The sequence below is a fragment of the Sphaerodactylus townsendi genome, linkage group LG07 (genome assembly GCF_021028975.2).
Source record: "Sphaerodactylus townsendi isolate TG3544 linkage group LG07, MPM_Stown_v2.3, whole genome shotgun sequence".
NCBI classification, from domain to species: Eukaryota; Metazoa; Chordata; class Lepidosauria; order Squamata; family Sphaerodactylidae; genus Sphaerodactylus; species Sphaerodactylus townsendi.
Genome location: NC_059431.1, coordinates 106,838,107 through 106,863,250, shown reverse-complemented (window position 1 = coordinate 106,863,250; position 25,144 = coordinate 106,838,107). Strand labels below are relative to the sequence as shown.

The 25,144-nt window shown below is 45.5% G+C and overlaps 1 protein-coding gene and 1 non-coding gene across 5 annotated transcripts in view; both read right to left on the bottom strand.

Moving 5' to 3' along the window:
• The window catches only part of FSD1L (fibronectin type III and SPRY domain containing 1 like), a 38,883-nt gene extending 36,729 nt beyond the window's left edge, over positions 1-2,154 (bottom strand). For 3 of the 4 annotated variants that reach the window (XM_048503466.1, XM_048503469.1, XM_048503470.1), the window contains exon 1: positions 1,914-2,153. In XM_048503466.1, the coding sequence (XP_048359423.1) occupies positions 1,914-1,928 (15 nt within the window). In that variant the 5' untranslated portion in view covers positions 1,929-2,153. Of the gene's footprint in view, positions 1-1,913 lie in introns of all 4 variants that reach the window. The other variant, XM_048503468.1, reaches the window with a different exon arrangement.
• Positions 2,155-2,500: 346 nt separating this feature from the next.
• LOC125437330 lies at positions 2,501-2,608 on the bottom strand. Its single transcript, XR_007245176.1, has one exon. It is a non-coding gene; the product is annotated as a U6 spliceosomal RNA (small nuclear RNA).
• Positions 2,609-25,144: the final 22,536 nt, after the last annotated feature.

Below are 25,144 nucleotides of genomic sequence, written 5' to 3'. Positions count from 1 at the left end.
AAAACTGGCAGGCTGACTCCAAAGTTCCACTCTTTTCAGAGGGATAAGCTTTCAAAGTGTGCATACGCTTGCAATCTAAGAGTACGGTTCTACACACATGAATTCAGAATAGGTTCAACCGATTATAGCACAGGCTGGGGGGAGGGGGGAGAAGAGATGGACAAACTCCAACTCCCATGGGAGCTGGGCAAAGTGCTGCTTGGGTGTGGCTATAAATTCAGTGTCCCATACTATTGAGGATAATAGGAAAAGTAAGACTGTGAGTGGCTCAACCTCATAAGATTACTGCAAATATAAAGACAGGAAATGTTTAATATAGTGAGCTTCCCATCCCATTTCACTGGGTTCAAGACAGGTCCCAGGCAGAGTTGCCAGCATCCAGGTGGGGCTAAAGTTCTATCAGAATTACAACTGTTCCTCAAAGAGATCAGTTTCTTTGGGAAAACTGACAACTTCGAAGGGCAGAGTGCACAATATCACTTCCCTGCTAAATTGTCTCCCCTCCCCCAACTCCCTCCCCCCCAAAATCTCCAGGAATGCCACCATCTGGAGATGTCATCCTTAGTCCCTGGCCTGAAAGTGACAACACAACTCCTGTTGTGAGCCACAGGAAATGAGGCACTACCTACAGAGCCAAAAAACCAAGGAAGGAAAAGGGGAAGGGGGAAGCATGGTTCACTGGCAGAACATCGACTTTGCCTGCGGAAGGTTCCAGGTTCAATCCTCAACATCTCCAGTTAAACATCAGAAAGCAAGCAATGTGAAATACCTCTTCCTGAGACAACAGAAAGCCATCGCCAGTCAGAGGAGACAAGGGCATGACTCAGTTTACGATCACGTGCTCATTCTCCCGTCCCTGATTTTCTGTGACATCCAAATAGGTCAACTACAGTGAGGACTGCCTCAAAATCATGGTTTGCAAACAGCCCTTCAAACTCTGGCATCAGTCATGGTTTGGGGCAGCATGCTAGTCACAATTTGCTTAGGACATAATATGATATGATGGAGACAATGACTCAACAGCAGACCATCTGCTTTGCAGGTGAACGGTCCCCTGGTTCAGTTACTCAAAGAGGAGGAAAACTCCACCAGAGGCCTTGCAAAGGAGTTGCCAGTCAGAGGAGACCAGAGGCTGCGTCTCTGCAGTATAGCATCTACTTGTCCACAGAAAGTCTCCGTTCTACTACTGGCTTGTTCCATAAAGGGGACCAGGCAGCAAGGTGATGTGAAAGGCCTCTATCAGAAAGCAACTGAAAGCCAGAGCACACAAAGCCAGCTCCAGAAACCAGCAGTCTGATATGGAGCAAGGCAAGTTAATGTGCCCTTAGGGACTGGGGCAAACATTTGCTTTGCATGCAGCGTGTCTCAGGTAGAAAAAGGTCAGGTAGCAGGTGATAAGAAGCAGCTCTCCTTGGGATGCTGGCCAGTCCCTGCCAGTCAAAGAGAACCAATGGCCTGGCTGGGTGGGAGGTAGCTTCATGTCTACTGGACACTGACCACAGGTCTGACTTACTAGCAGGTGTAAGTGTTGTGCAGCAGCCCCGCCTCCTCCTTGTGCAAGCATCACTCCAGCAGTATAATGGAGCCATTAAAGGCGACCCCCCCCCCAAGCTTTGCTGGGCTCCCCTGCCTTTTAGGCCTCCCCAAACCATACAATTCTGGAACTCATAACAGACCCTCCCCCCAATCTCCTCCCCGAGAGGACCACAAAAGCTGGCACTGCTTCCCACAGCCACTGTCCCCAGCCATGCACCAGGCGACGCCTTTCCCTTTCTCCTCCTCGTGGGGACCCCTCTGGCCTCTCTAGGACTCTCACCTTTCCCTCTTTACTCCTCCGCCCGAGAGAAAAGAGCTCCCGCAAAGGCAGGGGCACCCCGACCCCACCACTCCCTCTGCCGCCCCGCCCGACTCACTTTCTGCGCTTCCATGGCGACCCCGGCCCGAGACAGGTGAGGACGAAAAGAGAGGAACAAGGGCCAGCCCGAAGCGAGCACGCGCGCGCGCCTCCGCGGAAGGAAACAACGGACGGGACACAGCACCGCACCGGCTCCCTCCGCCTAACGGTTAATACCGGGCGGGCGCCGCACCAGTCACTAAACGGAGGCGGCGGCCCGAGGAGACCGCGAGCGAGCGTCAGGAGGCCACGCCCACCGCTCAATAACACGCCCCCTTCGGCGCTCTCTGAGTGTACGCATGCGTCTTGGTGGTCCGGGCGATCTACTGCCCCCTTGCGGTTGGAGATGGTTATGCAGCAGGCGTAGATCAGCTGTATCGTGGGCAGGAATCCAGCAGGGCCTTTAGATGCTGAAGATTTTGCTCGCCTTAAAAGAGCCTTTAGTGTGCTGTTGTGCTTTGTTGCTTGCTGCAGACTAACGTTTGGCATTGTGGCATTAAGACTACCATTTTTTTCCTGATTCTGCTGGAGAAAAGTAGTATTTAAGTCATGCTGAGCTTTGGAAGAGAGGAATATCTTAAGATTTCTTAAATTAAGAATTAATATATATATATTGAACGCTTCACAAATCTGTGTGTCATCCTTGCGCAGGGGCTATGCTAATCTTCTCTGTATAGTTTCAATTTTTAGTATATGTGCTGCTGAAGCGAGCACTAAATTAAAATTCTAAGTTGGCGTGAGCCTTATTTTTTCGTTGGTTTTTTTTCTGCAACATGAGTGCCCCCACTGGGATTTTAATAAACAAAAACGTGGTGTTTAAGTCACGCTGAGCTTGAGAAGAGGGGGATAGACAAATCTTAATTTTTAAAAAAACATTTAAGTTGATATTGTTAGAATGTTTGGCATCTTTTGTGATTCTTCCTATAAGTTATTGCAGGAGTGAGATAGCTGCACCACTTGTTTTGTTTCTGTTAATGCAGGGCAGGTGAGCTGTTAATGGGTTGATTGGCGGTCACCTTCATTGTCTTGCAGAGGCGTAGCTCCAAGAGGGCAGGGCAGGGCAGGGCAGGGCAGGGCAGGGCAGGGCAGGGCAGGGGTGCACGCTCCCCTGTGGGGGTGTGGCAAGGGCGTTCTGGGGGCATGGTGGGGACATTCTGGGGCCGGGGCATTCCAGGGCAGGGGTGGAGGACGCCCCAGTGCACCGGGCGCTTTCCCCCCTTGCTACGCCTCTGTTGTCTGCATATTATGGTGTAGCTTTGTATGCTTTCCCTTTTACTCTCCTCCTCTTCCTTATGCTGTATTGTTGATGCTGTTTTTCCTGTTGAGTATTATGTAAGCTTGTTTGCTCGCTTGTGCCTTTTGCACCTGACTATTTTTTTGTCTTCCTCTTTTGTGAAGTATATATTGTAGCCTAACTTTTTCTATCCAGAATCTTATTAAAGGATCGTTCCTTTTTATAACTCTGTTGCATTTTACTCTGCCGAGAACTGAGTAATTTCAGTTCTTCTATCAGGTATGAGGTTTAATTTTTTTGTTTTTGTAAGTGGCAGGGTTTAATAAACAAGTTTAAGGCAGAATATCAAATATATTAAGAATTATTGCACAGGAATCACACAGAGGGGCCAAGATTGATTATGATCCTGAAGGCCTGCTCTACAGAGCACTTGCGGTTGTTTCTTTTACGTTTACCCTTTGATGCTGCCCCCACTCCTGACCAGTTAACAAGAGAGAGATCTAGTCTGCATCCAACTTCAAAAGGAGGCGTTGCTCATTTCTCCATCGTGAGAGTCAGCGTGGTGTGGTGGTTAAGCACAGGTGGACTCTAATCTGATTAATTCCCCACTCCTCTACATGAGCGCTGGACTTTTATCTGGAGAACTGGGTTTGTTTCCCCACTCCTACTCATGAAGCCTGCTGGGTGACCTTGGGGTAGTCACAGTTCTCTCAGAATTCTCTCAGCCCCTCCTACCTCACAAGGTGTCTGTTGTGGGGAGAAGAAGGGAAGGAGTTTGTACGCCGCCTTGAGACTCCTTGCAGGAGAGAAAGGAGGGGCATACATCCAAACTCTTCTCCTTTTCCTTGCCTCTCCGGTTAAACAGAGTACTTAATGAAGAATGTATATAGGCAAAAAAAGGTGGCTCTTACATAGCACTGGAATGGCCAGGCTCCACATGAGTCCTGGGGATCTCTCAGAATTACAGCTGCTCTCCAGACATCAGGGATAAGTTTCCCCTGGAGAAAATGGCTGTTTTGAGTGGTTGACTCCATATAGTATTACATCCCAATGATTCTTCATCTCCAGAGATCCGGGAATTGCCCGTCCTGGAAACTGCAATTTTTCATACCTGCTCAGGAATTAGACCCGCCGGTTTCTGTGCAGTTTACACCCTATAAAGGCTGCAAAACCTATGTGTGGTTACTCAAGAGTCAGATCAGGCCCTATTTGAGCTCCATGGGTCTTCTGAGTACAGCAGATACATACAGGGCTTGACTCCAGGTGGGTTTAGGACTGTTCTAGCCATCATTCGTGGAAGGCTTACAATATAGTTAAGGCTGTAACCTGATGCATTCTTCAGGGAGGAGCAAGACTTGCTGCTTCTGACTAAATATTTACTCAGTCGGGCTTGTAAATATTTACTCAGTCGGGCTTGTAATTCTACACTCTCTTACTTGGGAGGAAACAGCACTGAGAACAGGAAATACCCCCCAAAGCAACAGAAACTGTGTCTGAGTAAACATGGCTACACTTAGCCTTAGATGCTATAAATCTCAACAGTGTGCATAATAGCAAATGAGCAATTTAGGTGCCCCCTGCCACAATAGAGCTAACTTTGCCAGTGGGCACTTTCAGAGAAGAGTGTTGAATAGTTGGCCGAGAGCCTTCATGCCTCCAAAATGCCCAGCTACCAATCACTTGCACCCCATCTGCCATCTTGATAGGCACAGGGCAAGGCCCTGTCCACAGAGCGAAAGCTCTGACCGGTTACAAAAATAACCATCCAAAAGCTTCTTCAGTGTTCAGAGATTTATTGTTTTCTTTCAATTCTGCGCAGAAGAGGGAACTCTCCTCTGTTAGCAACAGGGAGGAGGTTTAAGGGGCTGTTGCTTGCGTAGCATAATTTATACCCTCTTACAAACATCCCTCCTTGTCTTCTGACCATTGGTTTGAGTCAAGAAGACGTACAGACCTGGTCATCTCATCCCACCTTTTACCACACCTTGCCCATTCCCATATTTGGTGAAACTTAAGTCAAAAAACACCTTGCGTAAAAGGTTTCTATAACAACTACTGGTTTCTATTTTACCTTTATCTGTATTTGTGAGCTTCTGCTAATTCCTTATCTCCTTGGTGGGGCCCTGTTTTCCCAAACCACCTGAAAAACTCAGTGTCAGGCTGCCCCATGAGTTTCGTTTCTTCCAACTAAAGTAAGCTTCTGAAGTGCTTGGTGCCCAGTGAATTACTCTCATATAACTTGTATGATTAAATACAATGGCTTAAAACATTATAAGCTTAGCATATTCATATCAACCTCTCTACATCCCTTTCAGGGTTGTGTGGGTGACCATATGATGGTCCTTAGTGGCTCTGATGTGGGTTAAATTAACGTTCAGTGCCAGAAATATGTACTAGCAAAGCATGCAGACAGTTTTAGCGGCCTTTATTTATAACTCTGAAAGCAAATACCAAATTAAAATTGGCACTGTTGTATAAATTTTAACACGGAAATATAAATCTAAAATTAATTCCTGTTGATCTCAGTATCTAAATTCCCAGTCTGAAAAAGGAATAAATGAGTAAGCTACTACCAGCCCCAATATATTTTTCATCTCTGTAATAATAGAAGAGGATTCCTTTTCCACACACAAGAAAATTATCTCATACCTGCGGTTCTCACATGGCTCAAGAATGTTGATTTTATTTATTTAAATACTTGTGCTCCATTTTTCTCCTCAGTGCGGAGCCAAGTGGCTTACACCATAATTTCTCTTCTTCCATTTTATCCTTAAAATAACAAGCTTAGGCTGAGAAAGGGAGAGACAAGCTCAAGGTCACCCAATGACCTTCTACGGTAGAGTGGGGATTCAAACTTGGGTCCCAGATCCTAGTACGACACTCTAACCACTGCACCATGCCGGCTGTCCTGTCACTAGAATGCAAACTGCATTCATAAATCACAGAGAGAAATAGCCACCTAAGCGTTTGGGTTCCTTTGCTTTAGAAATGTTGGCTAGCAAAATTAATAATTTTCAGTTTTGCACTCTCTACAGATTCATCGCAAGTTCCAGGGATAACTGCCTCAGGGCTAGTTTCTGTTGAAGAAAATGGCAGAGATTTATAGCATTTCTGTAGCTCTTTATAAATAGGGATCCATGTGTGAAAAACTTGTGTGGGGAGGAGAGAAGAGGTCAAAGAGGCTTTTCACTGGAACTGCCACTTCAGACAGCCGCTAAAACCCTCTGACCCACTTGGCACGAGTGTGGTCTCTTGCAGAGGAACCAAAGCTTCATGGACATCCCCTAATACACCTGTACTTCTAATCAAACTGGCCAGAAATTCCCTCTGTGTGGGAAAGCTTTTCTTAGAGCCATGGAAGAAGACCTCACAACAGTTACAACATTGATGCCCTCTGTGGTCTCTTTAGAAGGACAGGGATGCTGAGCACAGCAGGGAGTGGAGGAATTTGGTCTTTGAAGCTCCTCAGATAGCCTGAGGGAACTGAGGGCACCATTACCCCTCCATCCTTGCACAGGTTTAACTGTCTGTGAGCACCGACCGCCGATACTATATCCCTAGAAGAAATATAAATAATAGCAGCAGAATATGCTGGAGGATTTTTTTCTCAGTGTATTCCCCCCCCCAATTCTCTGATAGTACCATGAAGAAGAGAATTCAGGTCCACTTCAAGAGCTGTGACCCACAGAAGAAGAAACCCTGCTTCCAGTGACTGCTGTTGCTGAAGTTGCCTGGGAAATAATTTTTGAGGAAGAGGTCTAGCATCTCGTGTGCTTGAAATAGGTGGTGGGTCGCCATGATAGATAATGTCAAAAGAGCAACCTCAAAGGGTCTTATCTGAGGTTGTTAGGCCACACCTGGCAAGTGGTAGGAGCTTGGGGAGTGAGGCACAACAATTCGCAGATCTACCTGATGTCATTTCTAGGTTTTCCCAATAAGACTCATCACATGCGCCACCAATGTGTGTGTGTGTGTGTTTTTGTTCTTCTACTACAACTTGGAGTGGTTGTGGGCAAAGTGGGCTGCCAGCAGAAAGTCTCCCATTATAGCGGGAATCCTGACATTCCCTTGGGTGGAACAAATGCAGTAGCTTTGCCTTCTGTCAAACATTTATTTCAACTTTACCTTCTGTCAGTTCTAAATGCTATAGAGTCAACTGGCAACATTTATTTCAGCCCAAACTTTTGTGAACCAGAACTCTCCCTACCAGATGTACTGGAGTGTAAACCCATTTGGCTGATTTATACACACAACAGAAAAGGAAGGGGCAAATGTTCCAAACAGAGGCTGGTTGAAAACAAGATTCGTTCCCACAAGTGATGAGTTTACTCAGCATGAGTATGAGACACTCCCAACACGGCATAGTAAAACCTAGTTACAGGATGAAATAAGATAAGCGGGTACAGCAGGAAGTCTCAGAGATACACCAAAGTAAACAATATCTGGAAGGAGTAGGAAAGTTCATCCAGAATTACCTCCTGTCAGCCAGTTTCCCTTTTGCGTAGGTGTGATGTCCACATTGTGGATTTGGTTGCCCTGCAGTGAGAGCAGAGTGAGGAGAAATATCTGTAAGGGAGAGCAGGTTGGCTGGCTGGTGGGTTAGCCTTCAAGACATAGGCAGAGCCATATGGTAAAGACTTTGTGTGGATAGATCTGACAAGGACCAATATGCTTGACAGGGGCCTGATGGCAGAGGTGGGATGCAGCCTATTCGCACCTATTCTGTAGAACCGGTTACTAAAATTTTCTCAGCTCGGAGAACCGGTTATTAATGATTAACTCCGCAAGGGACAAGGCGGTAATCTCTGTCCCTGGGTACAATAAATCTCTTCATGTGGGGGGTGCAAAATCGCCCCCAAGGCCCCCTGCGGCCCCCCTGCCCCCATGGCACCCCCCATGTGTGTATGAACTGTATGAAATAATACAATATATAGTAATTCTAATTTTTTTTGTTCATTGGTATAAAGGTTGGGAAAGTATTATAGGTAAAAAATTTTCATTTTCTTTTTTCCCCTTGAAATTTATATTGGAAAGAGAGGAGTTTAAACTACTCTTTTAGATTAAGGATTTTGGATCTCTCCCTCTGTTAGCTTTCTTTCAAGTGGAATAGATAAAGTAGTTATAGCAATCTGAAGGGGAAGTAGAAAGTAATATAGGCAATATAGGATGTTTTAGTGGGGTTTTTTTTGAGAGAGATAGACAATTAGATATGTTTGTAATATATTAACAATTGTAAACAGTTTTTGGTTTCTCTCCTTACTTATGTTATTATTTAAAATCAATCAATATAATTATATAAAAAAGAAATAATACACTACCATACGGTATATTGCTTTTTTAATACTTTAAACAGTCATAATTTGAATCTAGAGGCGGAACAAAGGGGAACTGCACCTGGGGAGCGAGCGCCCTACGTCCTTGCCACAGCCCTCCCCAGGAATGCCCCACCCCTGGAATGCCAGGCCATGCCCCTGTTGTGCCCCGCCCAGCCCCATTGGTGCTATGCCACTGTTTGAATCCCACCACCATCGGAACCTGTTACTAAAATTTTTGAATCCCACCACTGCCTGATGGGTTTACTTTGTAGGTGCTGGGGCCAGTGCTCTCCCTCTCTGTTTTTAATTTCCTCAACTTTCTTTTGAATGCTATGATTGTTTGTGTTTGTTTTATGAAACTTGGCTGGCTGACTTTTAAATATAAGTTTAAAAATATAAGTAATAGGAGTGTGCCATTAGTCAAACCACAGTTCTCTCAGCCTTAGCTTCCAAGATGGTATGTGGGGGAAATACGACTGATTTGCCCGACAGAAGTGTGCTATTAGTAGCTACTAGGGCTACTAACACTTGTAGAGTGCTATGAACACTTGAAGTTTATACAAATGCTCAATATGATTTATATAATTTTTTTCCTTCAGTGTTTCACACACATTCTGTTTTTAGGATTAAATCCAGACTAAACTGACAATTTCTACCTACTTTCCCTTTCCTGCTGCAGACCCCCTAATTTCAGACTCCTTGCCACCCTCCACCCCCCAACGAATAGCACTGCATGGACATCAGTGGGCAGTAGTGGATGGGTGGGAAACAGGAAATCTCTGTTCAAGATGATGGAAACTTTACTCTGGATCCAACTCTTGGGCCCCTTCCGCATTGTAGGAATCAACCTTAGATTGACTTGAGTCCGACCCGAGTCCTCCGCACAGACGTAGCGTCAGACTCGTGTCTGACTCGACTCACCCCCCTCTCGCAGTTGAATTTCCGAGCTCGACTGGGGGGTCGAGTCGACTGGTGGACTCGGGTTGCGCTCGAGCCGAAGCCGGCGGAGTGCGGAATCTCTGTCGACTCGACTCTGCCATCTAACCAATCACATCAATTGGCCCAGTATTTCTACGCGAGCGAGACTTCGTGGCGGCTTTAAGCTTTGGGACGCGCATGGAACGGGGGACTCAGCAACCAATTGGAACGCAGCACAGGGAGGCGGTCCCGCCCTCTGAGCTCGGCTCCGGAGACACGAGTCAGCTGCTGTGCGGAGGAACGGGAGGACTCGGAGCTGAGGTATGACTCCGCCGACACGAGTCGAACCTGAGTCGCCTCGTGTGTCCGGAAGGGGCCTTAGATTACTCTGCTGAGAACTGGGTAATTTCAGTTCTATCAGAATGGAGATATAAACCTGGGACTTCCCAGTCCAAGTACGATACTCTAACCACCACCACACACTGGCTCACAGAACAATGACATTTATTCTTTGTGTGCAATTTAAAGTAGCTTGCTGAATCAGTAAAATAATTTCTGCCCACATATTAACTTCCACCTTAAGGGAACAATTCTTGCCCATGTATTTATCTTCCACCTTAAGGTATTGACAGACATAATAAATGTTCACAGGCTAATATTTTCCAGAGGGTTGCTTCTGTTCTTGGTGGCTTGCCCCAATAAACACACAGGCTGCAGCTGATGCTTTGGGGCTAAGCTTTAGAATCGAATGGTTTGACCAATTAGAATACCAGATTGCCTGAAACTGTTATGCAACTAGGATTATCTACTGTCCAGTTAACAAGCTCAAACCATCTAATCCTATTCTTGCTCTGCAGGCCAGTTCCTCCGGCTCTTGTAAAATGGGAGAGCTAAATATATATATTTGTGCTGTGTACATAAGCAGCGCTTGCACTGAATCAGCTAGGATTGCTCCCAAGCAAGGAGGGAACAATGTCTTTATTGGATCCAGGGGAGCTTCACAAAACTAGCGATAACCGTGAAAGAAGAGTTCTGAAATGTTCCATGGTTCGCAATTCACAGCAAGGACGTTTGGTCCTACATTCGTCTTCCATAGACAAAAAACTTTCCTCCAGGGAACCTTTTCCTAATTGATTTATCTGCCAACAAACCTTGTATATCTGCCACAGAATTTCTAAGTGTGACTCTGGGGAGTGTTTTAGGCAACCTGTCAATTAACACAGGGCAATAGCAAAACTGCTGGCCACATGGCCACATATAGTCTTAGGTGTATTCACTGTCAGTTCCTCCTAGAAAACATCCATTGTTTGTGGGCCCTTGTGCACGAGCAGTGTGGAAGTCAAGCTCTCTTTTAGTGAAGCTTCTTATCCAGGATACTTTGAGAAGTGAATAAGAAACAGCACATAATTAAACTTTGTGTGCCAAAAATGACTGAAACAAATAGGCAGGGACCCTTAGTTGGACTATGGAGTCACTTCAGTTGGGTTACAAGCTCCCATAAATCTGGTTTTGGAGGGCGGTTTTGGCTGACTTTTGGAAGACATCTACATTGAGAGCAAGATTTTTGCCATACTTGTTGGCTCTCTGTAAGTACTGAGAAGAGTATTTGTTTGTTTGTTTGTTTGTTTGTTTGTTTGTTTGTTTGTTTATACCGCCCTATCCCCGAGGGGCTCCGGGTGGTGTACAACAAAACTAATACAAAATCAGGTTAAGGAGCAAACTATACAATTAAAACAACAGCAACCCACAGAGGCTCCATCCGTGTGGGTATTCGTTAAAATGTACTAAATTTAATTAAAAACAGCAGTTAATACCATAGTAGAAGGCGTCCGGTAAACCCGTTTTCTTAAAGCCCTCCCCAAGGGAACAACCGGACTCCTCCATAGGAGGGTAACCTAGATGTAACCGAGCAGAGAACAAGGAGTAGCAGAACAAGGAGGAGTGGTTACTAAGTGGCAGAGAGGTTTAATCCAGGGTTCAAACCATTAGCCTGGTCCTTATCACAGTAAACCTCCTGATGCCTTTTGTGTTCCCTGTCCCCAGTTCTTTTCGGTCTCCTGCCCATGGTCCCAGCTTTGACACTGATGAGGTCACATCTCTGACTCCCACTCTTCCTGTCACAAGAGTCTGATGTCACATAACTCCTTGTCACGTGATTTCTGCATAATAGGTCCCATGCTCAGCGGGTCCTGCATCTGGAAAGGTTGAAGACTGTGGTTTATTAGTACTGTTGGTTTAAGGGCAACTCCCAGAGGCGCTCTACAAAGGAGAGCTTGAGGTCTTATTACTAAGAGTGTGCAAAAAAACAACCTGTAAAATTCAGTTTCAAGTCTAATGGACTGGAATTTTGGGGGTGGGTGGTAAACCAAGACATCCCCAAACATCCATATTTGGAATATCTGGTTTCCTGGGGGGGAAATGGGCCTATTAGACCCAAATCTGAATTTTACACACACACTTACCCATAAACCCCATTTCTTCCTCTCTTTCCTTGATTGAAGTCCTCCCGCTTACCTTGATTGAAGTCCAGCTCCGAGGGTCACAGAGTGCAGCATCCAAGCCCCACATGGGAGCCCGGAGACGCTGGACAGCCAAGCAGAGCTGCACGTCGGTCTCAGCTGGGCAGAGTCCAGCTTGCAGCTCTGTCACTCTCCCCTCTGAGCCCCAGGTGGAGCCTGGAGGCACCCAGCAGTTAAATAAGGCAGACAGGACAAAGGGGATTTCTTCCCCAATGGCAACAGGCCAAAGCAGCCCGAATCATGCTGAAAAAACTCTGTATGATTTGTGGCTCTGCTTGTCAGCTTGATTCAAATGGCCACTATTTTGTTTCAGTTGAAACCCCCCCCCCCCAAATAATACCAATAAGGTATGTGGGGGGGGGGTCAGAAGCGTTCCAGGGGCAAATGGCGCCCGGAGACCAATTGTCTCCAGGTTGACCCCCCAGGCTCTGCCCCACCACCCTAGCTCTGCCCTTGATGCCCCCAGGCTCCACCCCCACTGCTGCCAGGTGCCCTCGACCCCGCCCATGTCACCATGCACATGGGCAAGGTCTAGGGTGCCCACCTCCTCCCCCCCAGACTCTGCCTGCTGGCTGGGCTCCCAGCCGGCAGCCTGTAGTCTCTTCTGACCTCCCCTCCGGGCAGGCCAGAAGAGACTGCAGTCCCTGCCTCGGAGACCTTCTTTTAAAAGCACTGAGGCCAGGGGGTGGGGCTTGGGGAGTAGGAAGGGGTGGGACTTCCTGCTCCCCATGCCCCACCCCGGCCTCAGTGCTTATAAAAGAAGGTCTCCTTCTGCAGTCTCTTCTGGCCTGCTGGGAGCCCAGCTGGCAGGGAGGGAAGGAAGAGAAGGGGGAGATCAGGGTGGGTTGAGGGGGCTTGGAGGCAGCTGGAAGTCCTGCTGCCTTGTCATTTTTTGCATGCCTCAGATGGGGTCGAGGCACCTGAAAATGAGACAGCAGGACTTCCTGGTCATGTGGGGGGCGATTTTGCGCCCCCCACGTGACCAGAAGAGTGGCGCCCAAGAAGAAGGGGTACCCCTTGTCCCTAGGCAGATATGCCACTGGGGGTGTGTGTGTTTCTTTTCTTGTTTTGGCATTTGCTGGATGCACACCCTTACTTGTGACTGTAACTGGAGGAGGAGTTAGAGTCACTGAAGCCTAGTTATAGCTTGTTCACTAGTTGGTTGTTGGGTTCCAATAAACACATTTTTTCTGCCTCCAGCAACGATCATTTCCCTTCCTAAAGACGTAACAAAGACCACTAATCTAAACAAATAATTAAATAATACTGTTTTATTATTTGGTCTTTACTGCTTCACATACCTGATTCTGGCTCCGTTTTGCTTGTTAAGTCCCTGGTAATTCCCAAGACTTGAACTATTACTTAATACTTAAACCAGCGCTGCAGTGAAACCCCGAGGGAAAATTCAGGCTGTCTCCGTGAATTTGTCACATAAAAAAGTTACTTCTCCTTGGACTGCTGTAACTCTTGTAAAATGTCTCTCCGGCTTTGCAGATGTGGCAGCATGTTAATGCCTGTGACTGCTTTGTCTTTCTGTAAGCAGAGCTCAGGTGATAAGTGATAAACTGGGATGACCTTTCTTCTTTCTGCACCAGGAGTATGAGTTCCTGTCCACAAGCATTAAATTGCTCTGCCACTAGCTTAGCTGAACACAGAGCTCCTAATATTATTTTCCCCCTCTCAGGATCCAGTTCTCAGTCAGCCAGATCAAAAGTGCACACTCCCATTCCGTTCAGTGAGAAAGTCAGTGAAATGTGCGCATAAGTCTGTCCCATTAATTTAAGTGGAATATTTATATATTTAGGAAATTTGAAAGTATTTTGACAAGATGGTGCCTTAAATAAATATTTGTCCACAAAGAGGTGAAAGCCTGGTGTTTTCCCAATGATAAGACAATTTAGAGAGAAAGTTGTGCTTCCATGAAGTGCCAAAGGGATAAACATCATTTCTTTAGTTTTTGAATTACCCTTGCCTTAGTGCCGCAGTGTATTGGATCAAGACAGAGAGAGTTCTGAAAGGGAATGGCAGATGACCATATAGCAGTGATGGCGAACCTTTTCGAGACCAAGTGCCCAAACGCAAACCCGCCGCCTGATGAACGTTTCAACACGGCAATTTAACCTGAATACTGAGGTTTTAGTTTAGAAAAAATGGTTGGCTCCGAGGCTTGTGTTACTCGGGAGTAAGCTTGGTGGTAGTTGGTGGCTTTGCTTTGAAGCAACCGTGCAACTCTTCGAACCGGGTGAATCACTCTACCCAAGAGGGAGCTTATTCAGCAAGCCCCATTGCCAGCAACCGAAAGCACCCCAGGTAAAGCGATCATGCTTTAGTTCTTCGTTTACGAAAATCAGTGGGGCTTAACAGTGCTTACCAGGTTACCTACATTGCTTCAAAAAACTAGGTCTTAGGTTTACCGCTAATAATCGAGCCCAGCGCCCAGGCCAGCTTCAGATGGGAGGGGCGCGCATCTCCCACCCCATGATCTAATCCCAGTTTGCGCAGTGCCCACAGAGAGGGCTCTGAGTGCCAGCTCTGGCACCCGTGCCATAGGTTCGCCACCACTGCCATATAGGTTAGGCAGAGGATTCACCTCTATCTCCACCAAGGAACATCCTTCTTGACAATAAATTCACCGGCTGACTCGGGATGGAAGGGGTCATTGCATCAGAAATTCGATGAAGATGCTGGCGATTCACAGGAGTTTTTGATCCCTTCCCCAGCCATCTAAGATATGCCCCTCAGCAGCATCTATCAGGGGAGATGCTGCCAGTTTTAGAAACTTCCAGTACTTACTCACGTGCACCTCACTTGTGCTTAGAAAGCCCCTTTACTCAGAGGTGGGATCCAGCAGGTTCTCACAGGTTCCCGAGAGTAGGTTTCTAATTATTTGTGTGTGCTGAGAGGAGGTTACTAATTGGTAATTTTGCCACGTGATTTTTGCCTTAGTTACGCCCCTCCCCGCCCAGGAATGCCCCATCCCCGGAATGCCTGGCCACGCCCCTGTTGTGCCCCGCCCAGTCACAGTTTGAATCCCACCACCATGGGAACCTGTTACTGAAAATTTTTATCCCACCACTGCCTTTTCTTTGCATCAGTAGCTCTTTACAAAGTGATGTTTGGTCAAAAATAGCAGCAGCAACAATAATGTTTCTGATAAATCCTGTCCTGGCAACGAGATCACAGGGGGAGGCACTTCTGCTGGTATCTCCCCTCACCAAGGGGTGGGGCACGCAGGTGGACATTTTCCGTGATCACCCCCAGGCTCCGGAATAGTCTCCCTTGAAGGTTCACTGTGCACCTATCTTTTATGGGTTTAAGTGCATGGCAAAGACTTTTCCCTTCACACAGCACTTGGTTAGCCCCCCCTAGAAACCCTCTCAACAGCTGCTCATATGGGGGGGTTATTTTAATGCAGCGGTTCTCAACCTGTGGGTTGCGACCCCTTTGGCGGTTGAACAACCCTTTCACAGGGGTCGCCCAAGACCATTGGAAAATGGTCTTTTTTATATATTTTATATATGCCAATTTTATGGTTGGGGGTCACCACAACATGAGGAACTGTATTAAAGGGCTGCAGCATTAGGAAGGTTGAGAACCACTGTTTTAATGTGATCTTTATTGCAGTTATATTTTATTCATCATGTTTTTATTGTGGTTTGAATTTTTAAAAATCTCTGTCAGCTGCCTAGGGACTCTAGTATGAGGCGGGGCTTCAATATTATAAATAAATAAATAAATTCAACAGCATAATGCTTAATATTATTGAGTGACTGGTTATCCTTTTTAACAGTTATTGACACTATAGAAGATGTCCAGCAGAGGGCACTATGAGAGTACTGCAATAATCATATCACAAATCCGATTTCTGGGTTTCTCAGGGCATTGCAAATAGTACAGATGGAAACACATCTTTGTTCAGTGTAGCTGTGTACAGCTGCAGCAGCAGAGTGGGAATCCTGTTGATATGCCATCCATTGCTTTCACCTCCTGCATGTGAGCTCCCAAAGGCACCTGGTGGGCCACTGCGAGTAGCAGAGAGCTGGACTAGATGGACTCTGGTCTGATCCAGCTGGCTTGTTCTTATGTTCTTATGTTCTTATCTATTTCTTCAGGAGACTTCCCAGTAGTCACACTCTCTAGCATTCGTGCCAACTCCTTGTCTGGCTATGTTTAGGACTATATGCAGTGGTGGGATTCAAATAATTTAACACCGGTCCCGGTGGTAGGATTTAAATAATTTAACCAGCGGTTGTTTACAAGAGGCATTTTAACAACCGGTTCTGCTGAAGTGGTGCAAACCTACTGAATCCCACCACTGGCTATATGGCTGGCATCACAATCACGGGCATTGCATAAGGACCCATGATGGATCTGCTTTCTGCGCTGAGCAAGACCTTGTTGATCTCTTATCTGAGAGTCATGAAATTAGAAGCGAGGTCTGGTTTAGAGAGAAAGCAAAATGGTGTCAAAATTCTGAGATAGTGCAATGGATGTTTCTGATTCTGATTGCAAATGTGGGATGGAGAATACCATTTTGATTGCCCATCATACGGGAAAAAAATCCTCCAATAAGTGGATGATAGAACATCTCCCTCACATGTGATAGTTTCAACATCCATTTGTCAATTTAGTAAGTGCTCTGAATCTAAACAACATTCAGGAATGGTCAAAAACTATCTGACACTTAAGCAGATTCCGTATGGGCCAAAAACAGTGGTGTGAAAGCGGTGCGAAAATGGTATATACCCTTTACACCCTTTAAAACCCTTTTACACCACTTTCACACCGCTGTTTTTGGCCCATGCGGAATCCGCTTTAGCACTTCTCTATGTGACATCAGATAACTGGGCAACAGCAGTGGGGGAAAGAGGTGATTCAGCTGATATGTGCCTGAAAGGGATGTTGTCCAACCGGAACAGTGAGCCTATTCCCCACTAAACAAGTATTCCTGATGGGAATGCACCTCATTTCCATTTTTTTCTGCCAAGAATTGCACTGTCTCATTCATTCTGATAAAGTATTCCGATTCTGTATCATAGAGAAGTTATCTCATTCACTGAGGCTATGCCTGATTGTGACTAGGTAGGATCAAAGGCTTTGCTGGCATACACAGTAAAGGCAGGGCAGGGGCAGAATGACATGTACTCCCCCTCACAGATGCCCTTCAACAGCATGAGAAACAGGCCAAGGCTTTGCTTGCATAGGCTGGCAGGCAGCAGGGCTACGGAAACCTGAGAGGGGAATCGACACCTACGTTTTGCTTCTGCAGTAAAAAGCCACTGTCCCATTTCCAGTGTTGTTGTTCAGACAGGGAGGGCATAGTTTAAAGCTGGCAGATGAGAATGGGTCAATACAGAAAATCCACAGGAATCAGAAACTGGAGAGGCAGGAAAGGAGACAGGTCAAGTCCTGGACAGCTGGAGCCCACTCAACAGTGGTACAGTCCAGCCTGTAATTATTCACATGCATTATCCAGTAAGAAAGCAATTCTAGGACATACCTGAACTACTCTGGAATTGTCTCAGTAGTTATTTCCTCTTCCAACTGGATTCTGGGAATTGTAGTTCTGAAATGAGGAATCTGGGGTGGGGGGAAACAGCGGTCAGCACTTAACCAAACTACTGTGGGAAGCCACAGCAATTACAGCAGTATAAAATAATGCATGTTTGCAATGTAGATATGCTTAAGAAGGTCTGGGTGTTATAAAAAGGCCAGTCTCTACAGGCAGAGAGCAGAATGCTTTACACAGCTGATGACCAAATCCATTTTTCTTGTAGGGATATAAGCGAGAACTCATGGTGTGCCAGGATTAAGCTCAGAAGGAGAATGGAAAGCAGAGTAGAATGATCAGAGGAAAGGGAGGAGATCTGCTGAATTTGGGAGAATCTCAGGTGTAGCCTGCAGGGGTCAGGCTATGATTTCAATTTCACATCTCAAAGCAGCATTGCCTTGGCTGTGTTGATTGAGGTATGTAGAGAAATATACCTTCATAAAATAGTCAAGGACGGTGAGGGGGGCAGGTCATGTCCCCATGGCGCTATTGCAAGACAGTGATGAATTCTCTCCTGATTTTGGAGTTGGCCAGTCACTGAACAGTATCTTATCTGTCCTGGGTGCTCTGAACTCTCTGGCAGTGGGATCGGGTCAGGCACTCGGGCAACATCCAGTGGAAGACAAATATTGACAGTGATCTACCATGTTCTAAAATGGGAGGCAAGGGTGTAGTGAATGACTTTCTCTTACATAGAGTACAAGGGAGTGCTAAGGCAGCAGGAGGCACCGTTGGGCTAGTTATGATCCCAATACATTAGCCACCTTGAATCTATGGCTACTTTGGAAGAGCCCATGCTACATGTCACCAGTTTCTTTCCAAGGTGTGGCAGATCAAGAGCTCAGCATGTCTCTGTCCTGCTTTGCTCAAACATCTGAAAGAGCTAGTTGGTGATGTATTTAAGTCTGGATGAGGCATCTTTTAATGCTGCTTGGATGACTCAGAGTATTTTCACACACGGCACTCAAAATATGCCTGTGAATCCCTTCTGTTCTTCTCTTCCTGTATCAGCTGTCGTTGTGCTATGTGATCCCATTCTACACGTACGTGTCATAAAATGTCCTAACGCAACTTCTCCATCCTTCAGTAACGAAAACCTCTTTTGTTTATTCCTTTGTGCTGAGAGGCACATGCTGAAGTCTATATAGGGAGGGAGAAAATCACCAGCACTGGCAATTTGACAGTGTGAATACAGAGAAGTGCTATCAAGCTGATATGATGCACTCTTTCCATGTCTTGAATTTTGGAAGAACGCGTTTTGTGTCGAGAACTGGGGAGCACAATGGCAAACCACCCCTTAAACGTAGTCTACCCAGTAAACATCATCACCCCCCTTTGTGTGCTTTGCCTCTTCACATGTTGTGTCTTAAAACTGGACATTTGGGGAGTATGCACATTTGGGGAGTAACTTTGTTCAATAAGACTTACTCCCAAGAAAGTATTTTAAGGATTCCAGGCTTTGTAACACATTTGACATCTTCTCCCCACTTTTTCGCATTTGGTACTGAACACACAGATTGATAACAGCTTCTAGAGAATTCAAAAGTTGGCACACTCCTTTGTGATATCTGAGGCATTGAGGTGTTAGCTGGAGCCACAGACTTGGCTCAACTTCCCATTTTCTACAGAGATGCAATGAAAACAGGGGACCAAGATGAGCTCCAGATCCAATGGATTCATTTTGATCAGCTTCATGGAGCTGCTGGCTCCCCAAATGGTGGCAGGGAATCCTCCTCCACAGCTCCCATTTTTCATTTAGGGGGGTGGGTGGGTTTGAAAATATGAAATCAAGAGTTGTTCTGGTAATTCCTAGAGAGGTATGACATCACTTCCGGGTTTCATTGGCTATCACTGACAGCTGACCCATGTCAGCCCCTCTGCCCTGTCTCCTGCTGGTTGCCAGGTTTGGCACATATACAGGCCTGGCAATCCTATATAAATGCAGGAAGAATAATGAAGCCTAAGGTGAGCCAAAGGCAGGTAGGCAGGCCTTTGGCTGGTGACTTTGTTCGTACTTTCTGAGCAGCCCTGCCTGCTCATTTGCCATTAGAGAAGTTATGTGCAGAATGCTTTAATGCTTCCCGCTCAGTGTGTTGCTAACCTGCTGTTTTACAACTTAATGCATAAGGGCTCATTGCCTCGTTCACACTTGTGGCTGATCCCTGCAGATCTGCCATTCAGTCTTAGCTGGAGTGTGAACAGAGCCTCTTTCAGGGCAATTGACACTTCAGCCACGGTCCCTCTCTTTAGATTAATTGACCCGAAATAACTGTTAGAGCTGCAAGCGTTAAAAACCTGCTTCTAGGTGGCAGTTCCTTAGCCGGGCCTGGGAACCATTTCAAAGAATGATGGTCTATTATTTGTCACATCTGAATTCTGTCTTCTTTCCAATTGTGTATCCCATTCTATCCTTACAACAATCATGTGAGGCAGCCTAGGCTAGCAGATAGTGAAAGTTATCGATCCACGTATGGGAGTGAATGTTAAAAATGCCCTGAGGTCTAAGTCTGGTTGCAATTCACTCCTAAATGAAGTAAATTATTGATTTAATTAAGCACCTGTAAGTCTATGTTGGATTGTGGTTATCTGGGTGCAAAAAGCGAGCTAACCGACAGTTGCCAGGTCCAGCAGGAGATTTGGCAAATGGGGGACTTCTGGTTTATGAGTCATGGGGGGTGGGGTGATTTGCATCCCTGGAGCAACGATGTCACTTCCAGCACAACCTGGAAGTAACTGAATTGCACCAGGGGTAGGGGTAGTTCTAGCATTTGTCCAAAAGTCTAGGGTTCAACCATAGAGTTTGGTGCCAATAATGGTGCATCAGCTGGTATGATGACACCACCATTATCATGCCCAGTTTTGTTTATTTATTTGTCTGCCACCCTTCCCCATTGCAGGCTTAGAGCAGCTTCCAAACCAAACATTTAATACAGCAATTAAAACAAAATAACATCCAATATTAAAAGCAGTTTTCCTCTATTCAGTGGGACCTCGGTTTTCATTGCCTTCGGTTTTCATCAGTTTTGGTTTTCATCGATTTTTCCAGTGAAAAACTTATCTCGGTTTTCATCGATTTGCCTCGGTTTTCATCAATTTGCAGTAAGGTGCATGGGAGAAAAATCACCTGGACAAAGCTGTTGCAGGCCATGTCTGCAACTTGTTTAATGACAATGTCTTGCCCCATTTCAGACAAATCTTAATGAGGCGTCAGAAACATACCTCTTTGGACAGCTTTCTGGTGCGACATTGGTCCACTGGCTCTGAAGCTGGTCCTAGTGTTATTGTTTGTTACTGTTTTCAGCATTAAACACTATGTTTATTCACCAAAAATGTGTTTTTGGTATGTTTTTTGGAGTGCCTAGAACGGATTAATTGGATTTACATTGATTCCTATGGAAAAGTTTGCCTCGGTTTCGGTTTTCATTGATTCTTTTCGGACGGATTACCAACGAAAACCGAGGTTCCACTGTAATTAACAATGTACCCTGGGCATTGCCTGGGCATTTCCTCCTGCCACACGGCTCAGCAGTGGTAGGAAATAGGAGCAGATGGGGGTGGGTGGGAAATCTCCAGCCCCCAGCAGGGATCTAGCAACCTTAAATTACGAAGTCATGTTCCAGTCAAAGATCTGAGCCCTAAGTGGATCTGGCCAAACTCTGCATTGAACAATTTGTTCTACACATATTTTAATAACAGTACTTAGTATTTGAACAGCTCACAGAACATTGAAAGCGCCTCAGACTTGAAATCCTCACAATGACCCTGCAAGGATCACAAACGTCATTATTAATGCTGATGAAAGGCCTGACGTTGACAATGGTATTCCTAAGGGCCATTTAATAAGTTCACAATGGAGGGGAGATTTAAAAGAAGTAGCAGGTCAATGTCTTTGAGGCTTCACTATCCCACCCCTCTGACGTAACCTTTTTGATTTGCAAGGGATGGAGAGAGCATGTCAGGGGTGAGGAGGATGGGTGGAATCTTCCCCCACATCCTTTTGTCACAGGGGCAGGTGTGGATCCAGCCCCCAAGCCTGGGCCTCGCACCACTCATGGGGGTGAACAGGATAGGTAACACCTTCCTGGTTCCCCATATGTGTGCGCCAGTGGTGGTATCCCAAAATTTTAGTAACAAGTTCCCATGGTGGTGGGATTCAAACTGTAACGTAGATCCAATGGGGCTGCGCGGGGCACAACAGGGGTGTGGCCGGGCATTCAGGGGCGGGGCATTCCTGGGTGGGGCTGTGGCAAGGATGCAGCCGCTGCACCGGTCCTTGGGCGGGAAACAAATGTGCGCAGGCTGCCACGCACGCCGGTGCACCTCCTGCTAGACTGCTTCAAGTTCTGCGCGCTACTGCTGAGAGGAGGGCGTAACTAAGGCAAAAATCATGTGGCAACATCACCAATTAGTAACCCCTTCTCAGCACCCACAAACAATTAGTAACCTACTCTCGGGAATCTGTGAGAACCTGCTCGATCCCACCTCTGGTGTGCGCCCATGTGTGTAAGAAGTAACTGCCTGCCTACTTCCTTGTGTATGGGGTGCATGTGTGTGTGCCCTGGGTCTGTATCCTTGCACCGGTCCTGTTGACATTATTGTGAAATCTAGGAACTGTAATTCTGGGACCCAACTGGCAACCCATAACAGAATGTTTAGCACACTTCAAGACAACAGCTCCACAAGGCCAGAATTGCCTAATTGGATTAAACCAAGGGTTCATCTAGTCCAGGGGTTTCTAACCTTTTTGAGCCTCTGGAATGTTGATAATGTTGGTGGACATCACCACGAAATAGCTGCTGCACAGTGTGGAGCCAACTGCAAAATGTCAGGGGGTGAGGTCAGGCATGATAGGAATATATATATTCACATACATACATACATACATACATACATACATACATACGTACGTACATACATACGTATGTATGTATGTATGTATGTATGTATGTATGTATGTGCGTGTGTGTATATATATATATATAAACACATACATACGGTACATATACATATACATATACATATGTATGTATGTATGTATATGTATATGTATATGTATATGTATATGTATATGTATATGTATATGTATATGTATGTATGTGTGTGTGTTTTAAGGCAAGCCATTTTGTTATGTGTGTTGTTATGGGTATTAGAGAAATGTAAGATTTAAGCAAGACACTAGCTCTTGCAAGAAGCTGTAAATTCACATGTAGCTAAGGTTAAACTAATGCAAAAACTGAAGCCACAACAGGGAGAAAAACAGGGTGGGTTGATATAGCAACCCAAATCTTGATACGGGCAAGGGGAGGTATGACATAAAGAGCATGCCCAAATATGGGAGAAGGCAAAAGTAAGCAAAGGGGGGCGGGGGATGTCAGGAGCGGTCCAGCCAATGAGTAAAGAAACGCTCAAGAAGAGTATAGGTAATGTTTGCAAACAATAGAGCTCTGAGACTCCTCCCTGAAGCTCACAGGAGATCTCCCGAAACTACAGTTTTGAACGAATAAAACTTTGAAACAAAGGAATCTTTTAGAACTATTTGACCTGACAGAGCTCTGCTCTGTGCCTATCAGGCATACCTCTAATATTAATGCTTCAGCATTTCTAGCATCAGTTGTTCAACTGGATGCCTTTTTAAATGAACATACAGTTAACCCTTCCACATCGTTGGGCTTAGGGCATGACACCTCCCACAATCTGGAAATCCACATAGCATTGGGGGGGGGGGGCGTTCTTACTAATGAAGAGGTCTGATTTTGTTTATTTTAACTTTCAAAAAGAAATTGTGTACATTTATGGTATTTAAAGATAAAATACGTCGATATGATACAATGCTATGGATCTATTTTATGCATTTCTGAGTTTCTAAACCTCTTCTGTGTCGTCTGCGGGCCTTCCTGTGTTGTCCATGGCTTCTGCAAAAGTCCCCAAAAGTCCCATTTGATTTCTTATGCTGACCCGTGATATATCATCAAAACCGTGATGGGGAAAGTCGCGATGAGTAAGGGATAACTCTATTATTTTGAAATATTTTCTTCCATACATGCAGCTTGCTGTGATTTCAGAGCAATTTAAAAAAATTTGCCCAGCCAATCAAATCTCCAGTGGCCAGACAGAAGCTGTGCCAGACAAATGTCCTTTTGGCCCTTCCCAATTTCTAAGATCATGTGGTAGGCGTTGGGAAACGTGCTGGATATCAGCAGAGTTTAAAGCAGAGTCACTCTGGTAAGATGAGAAGGTCTTTAGTCTTCTTCTGCAGCCTCCTATCACACTTGGAAAAGAGTACTCTCCATGCAAGATGTTCTTTCCATAGGAAGGTTTTACTTTAGCAAGGTTACACAAATCTATTCTATACAAGACTATCACACTATACAGAACTCTTCAGCAATAACAAAGTTCAACACACACACACTGAACTTAGCTCACTCTCTATCTCTCTCTATCAACTTAGCATAGCATATACAATACATACATCAGGGATACTTTCCCCTGCCCTCGCAACAGCCTCTCATTGGTCTAGAATTACAGTTGTTCACCAATCATGGTAAAGGTCAATCTTTGCTACTTTTGCCCCTAGACTGTCTGTCTCTGTCCTGGTTTTTGCAAACTTCTGCTAACTTGAAATGACCCTTTAGTGAACTTTTTTCTTTCTTTTATTTATCATGACACTGGAAGGCACCATTTTGGGGACCTCTGGCCTAGCCCAACATTCTTTCTCCAACAGTGACTTCAGAAACTCATAGGCAGGGTAGGATAAAAATAGCCATGTCTTAAACTTAGTCCTTTGGATTCAACTACCAGAAATATTCTGCTACTCATAATGGAGGCTCCATTTTATTTATCTTTAATAATATCAATTGATAGCTCCATGTTCCTTTAATAAATGTCAAAAAAAATATTAAGCTAGTTATCAATGCCAGTTGTTTTGAAGCAACTGCGTCAGTGCAACTGCTTTGGAGACTTTGACATTTATAAGCGTGGATTGAATGGGGGGGGGGGGAGGAATCCCCCCCACAAACAAACAACCAAGCACGGCATCTTCCATGCAGGAACGCCAAATATTTCTGCATTACTCAGTATTTCTGAAACCTCTTTGGAGCACAATCATGTCTCCCTGTTTTCTGCTTCGATGTTATGGCAATAATTGCCATCTCTAGCTAAGAGCTATTTATTTCACGCCCACTTGCAAGGCAGCGATTGGTTAATCGGGCAATTTAGCTAGAGTCTGTGTAATTCTCCTGGGTTCTTTATCATCACCAGACACTGCGATTACCGGACCAAGGAAATGATAAGAGATTAAGCTGTGTCGATTTGAAAGCACAACGGTGCGCGTGCTTTGTCAGATTTTCCCTGAAGCTGGTACGAGCTGGCAGCCGTCAGCTGGTGGAGCTGCGGCTATTAACCCTCTCTCACTCTGACAAAAAAACATAGCATTCTTGCAAGCAGGCTTGAAATTATTAGCTGAGGTGCTAACTGTGCAGAGAAGCAGCAGACTCACTGATTAAAAGGTAAAGGTAAATGTTTATTACGGAACTACTACTACATTTCAGATGGGAAAGATGACAAACAAGGACAGTCTGCAGCTGCCTTCCTAGCTAGGAAATGAAGGGACAGAACTTCCAAGAAGGAGAATATTAGATCAAAGAGTGTCAGTCCAAGGACAGACAAGAGGTGACACAAAAGGACTAAGGGGTTTCTAACCTTATAGCCCTGTCT